The 6,362-nt window shown below is 39.9% G+C and overlaps 1 protein-coding gene across 4 annotated transcripts in view; it reads right to left on the bottom strand.

Annotated features, from left to right (window-relative positions):
• Positions 1 to 6,362, bottom strand: part of PTPN12 (protein tyrosine phosphatase non-receptor type 12) — a 456,323-nt gene that overhangs the window by 98,205 nt on the left and 351,756 nt on the right. For all 4 annotated transcript variants that reach the window (XM_069229677.1, XM_069229676.1, XM_069229675.1 and 1 more), the window contains exon 13: positions 1,649 to 2,592. In XM_069229677.1, coding sequence (XP_069085778.1) covers positions 1,649 to 2,592 — 944 coding nt within the window. The remainder of the gene's footprint in view (positions 1 to 1,648; positions 2,593 to 6,362) is intronic.

Consider the following 6,362-nt stretch of genomic DNA (forward strand, 5'->3'; position numbering starts at 1 on the left):
AGGCAGATTCAGCACAGACAATATTGGACTATTCAGTTTCATCACTGAGAAAGTCCACCTTTCTCAATCACCCCATCTATGCGATTGTATTAGATTTTGTGATCTCTCCTTCAGCCTCCTTTAATGCATTCAATTTAGGCCCTAACTTCACTAAAATGATTCTTGCCCTCTACAAAGAAGCTAAGGCCATAATAAATATTAATGGAACTTTATCTAACACCTTCAACCTACAACAAGACACCAGACAACGTTGCCCCCTTTCCTCTCTACTGTTTCTTTTGACTCTGGAACATCTTATAAAAATGAAAAAGAGAACCCCTCCAATTCCTGGTATTCCATTTTCTGCAGGGCCAAAACAAAGTGGAGGCCTACAAACAGACATCCTTCTTTTCACAACTCATGCAGATTTGGCCTTACTTAACATCATGTCAACCATAAATGACTAGGCTCAAGTCTCAGATTACACTCTTGACAGAGACAAAACTTAGGTTCTGCCCCTGATTGTCCACTGTAATCGCTTAATAATCAGTGATTATGTTCTTAAATGGATCCTCTAAACTGTGAAAAGAAGAACACATTTAGAGGGATATCCTCGTCTCAACTGGTCTAAAAGACATTCTATCTGAGTGTAACGATCCCTCTCATAGTTCGGTTCATGCTTGGTGGGAATGGGTCCAATTTAACAGGAGCAGATAATTCTCTTAACACATACCTAAAACAATGTCAATAAATGTTTTTTGTCTAGTCTGGACACATTTATCACCAGGTCACCACCATCTTAGATGCCAGCCTTCCATATCCCCAACCCCACCTCCCACTCCACACCTGACCACTCACCCACTCCTTGACACTTCATCTTTGCTTTCTTGCTGTCCCTCTGTCTATCCTCTTATCTATCTTCCTCACTTCAAGTCCACTTCTCAATGCTACTCTGGGGTACTACAAATACTCTACTACACCCTACCTTCATATTATCTCTCTCTAGCTCCTCTCTCACATAGTAATCTTGAGTTACTAAGAATGAATACTATTGTGTTGCATGTTATAGTACGTCATATCTACTCCATGATGCTACCTCTACGTAGTAACTGGGATGTACCTCGTATCAATTTATTACCCCACTAAAAGATTCTTCCTGTCTATTCTGCACAAAGTCTATATTTCATGTCTTAGAAAATCTTTAAGAAAAATGATTTTGAAATTAAAAAGTGGAGTAGGTCACAAAATAATACGTAAGCTACTCTGGTCTGAAGACATACATTTCGACTACCTAACAGAACCTATAATCAAAGAAATTCAGAAAATATTTAAGTTGAAAAAACACAGACCAATGTTCCAAACACGGATCATGAAGCACTGTTAAATAACTTTGAAACCATTCCAACTAGGTTTCCTGAATCAAGCAAAAGTGTGGAAAAAAAAAAAGGTTATCAGATGTATATCAGATGAAACTAAAGAAATCACATAAAGATATCCAAATGAATTAAGCTGGACATATGTGGACCTGTGAAAGAACAGAACTAGGAAAACTGCAGTTGAACATACAGACGTTTACAATACTTTGAGTGCACTCCAAACCTTCTCAATAACCTCTTTGACTCAAATTCTCTAAGTTTCAAAACACAGAAAATGACCAGAAATCTGTTACCTTTCTCAGTAGGTGATTTGGTGTCTGGCAAATCTTGTCCAGCGATAGACAATGGTAATACTTTTCTGGCAAAAGTGAATTCAGTTGAAGTTGCAGCAGAAACATGGACGCTTGCAGTTGATACATTTCTCAAATTTTTGGTTGTATCCCCATCAGAGTGTCTCTCATCAGTGTCAGAGTCATCAGAGTGCAGAGGGTTAGTAAATGACAATGGTGCCCCAGTTGCCGGTACAGTGTTCAGATCAACAAGATCAAAGGAGGTTGTCTCTAATGCTACAGAACTAGCTTGAATGTCAGAACATAATTCATCCACAGACTTATCAGCAGTTGACGTCATATTATGAGACAGTAGCTTGTTTTCAGGACTTGGTATCGACCACATAGCTTGTCCTTTCTCCTTAAGGGGGAGGTGGCCTGGTCTTAGAGGAGCCTCAGAACTCTGGCTGACCACATCTGAAGTTAAGGCTTTGTCAATCTGAGGCTCAATGCAAGGGTTGTGAGAAACATGCTCAAATGAATCCACAGAACTCTGGTCCAGGGTTTTAGAAGATTTGTCTACTAGGCAAGAGGAAAGTGATTTAGCTTTTACTGCATTTCCTCTATTCAAGAGTGCATTGCCATCGAAGCTCTTGGGCCCTTCTTGTAGGGGCACCTTTTTTATCTCAATACTCAATTTGCGCTCCAGCTTCTTGTCCGTACGCTCAACTGCAGGTTCCACTTTCCCTGCATTTTCCTCAGATTTGATGTAGTGTTCATTGCGGTCCTTTGTGTGGTCTGACGAAAGCATGTGCAAAACTGGCTTTGGGTGATATCGATCATTGTCCTGCCAAACATTAGTAACTGTTGGATAAGCAGACGGAGGTGAGGGTGTCAAAATGGGCGGCACCGGATGGGGTTCTGGAGGTTGCAGGATTTCTTCTTTGACATCTTCGTCTACAAGACAACTGCAAGAATTGCATATAGATGTAACTACCAGTACTTTTAATTTTTAGCATGCAAGAAATATGTACCAACATGCCACTATGATGCCAACACTATGGTCACTACTGTCAATAAAACAAGCAACAATATTTCTTTCCAATGTATAGTGTTTATAAGGAATGTTAAAAGCCAGAAACAAAGGACACCCAATGCAAAACTATGTTCTTGATTAAATTCTATTGCTTTGCACACTTCTGACATGTCAGTTCACCAGTCCATAACTTCCAAACTTTTGATCTTAAGTAGTGGATTAACATATTGTGCTTAAAAGTATTACGTGGGTCATTGTTAAGATCGTCCTTTCAGAACACACACTTAAAGAATATGAATGTGTTTGTATTTCAAAAGTAAGTAAACATTTGTGGAGAACAAACAGAATACAAATAGGCTGTAAAAAGTAGCAACAATGTGTGTGCTTAAGGACTATTAACACCACAGCTTAAAAAAAAAAAAAAAACAGCAGACCAGAAGTACACAAGTTGGCACTGCATGAAGTTTCAACTGGTTTGAAATTATTAATGGATTAAAGCATTAGATACTTTCATCTTGAATGTTAAACCTCAAAACGTCACAATTACACCTTCAAGAGAAAGACAGGAGGGTAAACTGGACAATGTGTGAAACATAACATTTCCACATAATATGCAAGAGGTAGCAGCTGAAAGATTATAAGCACAATTGTGATATTTCATTCCATTTCTGTGGACAATGAACATCTTTTTCACTTACCTTTCTTTTGGACAGTGCTCTTAGGGACACGCACAAATGCCCACTTATCATTTAGCACCTGCTGAATTAGTTACTAATGAGATCCCAGTGAAAGCACATTCTTAATCCAAAATGCATGAAACAGATTAATACAAATGCATACTTCTCTGAGAAAACAGGTCTAAAAGTACACTGTGCTATTAAAAAGCATGGCTGTTTGCCACCCAGAATAAATGGAAACAATTATCTCTCTAAGATGACCATCTCCACAGACAGGAAGTAGATCTTAATGGATCAAAATATAAGGACACGAGATTTAACATTTGATCACTCTGCTGTTCTTGTAGAAAGACCTACATGTACAGAAAGAGAATATTAAGTGACATGTTTTCCGTTTTGACAGCTGTAAAACGAACAATTTAACAGCCAGCAGGCTGTTCTGCATGAAATAGATTATGCCTTATGTAAGAAGGCAAGAGTAAAGAGCTTCAGGTAGATGGTGTGCTGAAAGAGAATCTTTGGAGAGTATAAACCACCACATCATCACCAAATCTACACAACCTGTGAAAAACGAAACCATTATATAACACGTGAACTAGCTGGAGAAACACTGGCAAGGTTGTGACACTATTATAACAATGTGCTAGGAAGCTCTGATAGCAAATGACCCTGTAAGAGGTCCAGGGTCAAGCCATGACCGGAACCCAGTGTTGTACTGACTGGTTTTTACTGTTCTACAACAAATGAAGAAGAACCAAAAAGGCCTCATGTGGAAAAGAGAGAGGTAATGTGCGAAACTGCAGTCAAGCAAAAGTGTGGGAAAAAAAGCTTTTCAGATGTATATCAGATGAAACTAAAGAAATCATATAAAGATATCCAAATGAATTAAGCTGGAGATATGTGGACCTGCGAAAGAACAGAAGTAGGAAAACTGCAGGTGAACATACAGACGTTTACAATACTTTGAGTGCACTCCAAACCTTCTCAATAACCTCTTTGACTCGAATTCTCTAAGTTTCAAAACACAGAAAATGACCAGAAATCAGTTTTTCAGTAGGTGATTTGGTGTCTGGCAAATCTTTTCCAGCAATAGACAATGGTAATACTTTTCCGGCAAAAATGAATTCAGTTGAAGTTGCAAAATAGAGGTACACAGGCATGAAACATATATTGGAATGGGAATAGAGAAAGCTGAATACAAGGGGAGATGATGCCCAAGTAAATGGGAAGTGATCTTGTCAGAATGGAGAGGAAGCTATAGATCATTCTGATCAGGTCTAGGTGTCTCGAGTCTTGCATACCTGTTAGGAGGGCCTAGATAATGAGTTAAAGACAATCTGAGAAAGGTAAATCTCATGATGCATGAAGCACAAACTGGGAACACAAGGACGAGCAAAGATGAAAAGCAGACTGAAGATTGTAAATCCAAGAAATCACAGATTCAATAATACTATGCAATGAATACTTTTATTTTATTTGTATAACAGAAAACAAAAATAAGTTTAAAGAATTAAAAAGCAAGTTGTTACTCACAGGAACTTTTTTTGTCAAAACTCAAGCCAACTTACAACTTTCACTCACTGTGCAAAAAACAAGACATCTCTGTTGCCCCATTTCAATACAAGGGATTTCAATCAAATTAACATGTTACTCACTTTTCGTAATGTATCTTTCTGGTGGAAAGGCAGATTCCTCAACTTTAGAATGGCCCTGACAGGCAGACTGGATCCGGAACATTTTTCAGCATAGCCCCTGGGTGCTAATAAGTGGTGTTCTGAGGCTCTGCGTTGAATTTTCTGCACCTTGAAATTAATGACTGGAGCCACATATAGGTGCCATCCCAATTCGCGGAGGTTAGTTTCTTTATAGACAGTCTCTTCCCCCTCAGATGCAAAGCCCAAAAAAACAATTGGTCGTTGCAGTGTGCAGATCTCGGATTTAGGATCTTTTTATATAGGAAAGAATCCATTTCACAGAACGGAAAGATCAAAGGGGGGGTGGACAAGAGGGGGTATGGGGGATTTGGAGCAGTGAGGAGTTGGAGGTCTCTACCAGAAAAAGCATTACAGAAGGTAAGTAACTCATTCTTTTGATGAATACTTCCAATTGCAGATTCTTCACCTTTAGAGTAGATACCAAAGCAGCACTGGCCTTGGGGTGAGTCTGTGATATGACAAAGACCTAATATTTCGGCAGCTTGGCCAAAATGCCCTTTCTGTAAGGCATGGTTATCAAAGCAGTAGCGCTTTGTGAAAGCATGCACAGAGGCCCACGCTGCAATGTGGCACATACGCAGAACAAACTTCCAATGCCAGAGCAGTGGTAGCAGTCTTAGACCTGGTGGAATGGGCTCTCAACCCTTCGGGAGGCTGCTAGTTGGCCACTGTATAGCAGATCCTAATGCAGAGGAGTATCCATCTGGACAAAGCCCTGTTGTGCATGATCTTGCCCTTCTTTGCTCCAGAAAACCCTACAGAGAACCGATCATCCCACTTGATGGTCTTTGGTGAGATCAGTGTAAAAATAGACTGCTCTTTTGGTATCCATGCAATTATGTTGCTCTACTTTAAAGGAGCATGGTGGGGCAAAAAGCTTCTGAAGAGAGATGGACTGTCCAATGTGAATGGTAACTTGCAGTAGAAAGGCCACTCTACTTCACATCACCAGCTTATCCAGAAAGAAACCTGTGTAGGGCAGGTGAACAAAAAGCTTGAAGCTCACTCATGCGTTGGGATGATGTTGTAGCAATGGGAAAAACAGTTGTCAGGAGTAGAGGACAGCTGAGCAACAGTTCAATAGGAGTTTACATAAGAAAAGTAAGGACCAACTATAGACCAGTGGTGGGTGACGGTCTGGGCCATTTATGCAATGGAATGATTGACAGCTGCGTCGAGGTACCCTGTATGCAAGTTTGAAAAAAACAAGGACATCATTCATGACGTATGTTAAACGAGCCAAAGACTTGATTGTGCCACCTAATTGATGCAGCAAACTGGGGACAAGGAGCTTGGTGATTGTGCTGAGC

This window comes from Pleurodeles waltl, chromosome 4_1 (assembly GCF_031143425.1).
Source record: "Pleurodeles waltl isolate 20211129_DDA chromosome 4_1, aPleWal1.hap1.20221129, whole genome shotgun sequence".
Taxonomy (NCBI): Eukaryota; Metazoa; Chordata; class Amphibia; order Caudata; family Salamandridae; genus Pleurodeles; species Pleurodeles waltl.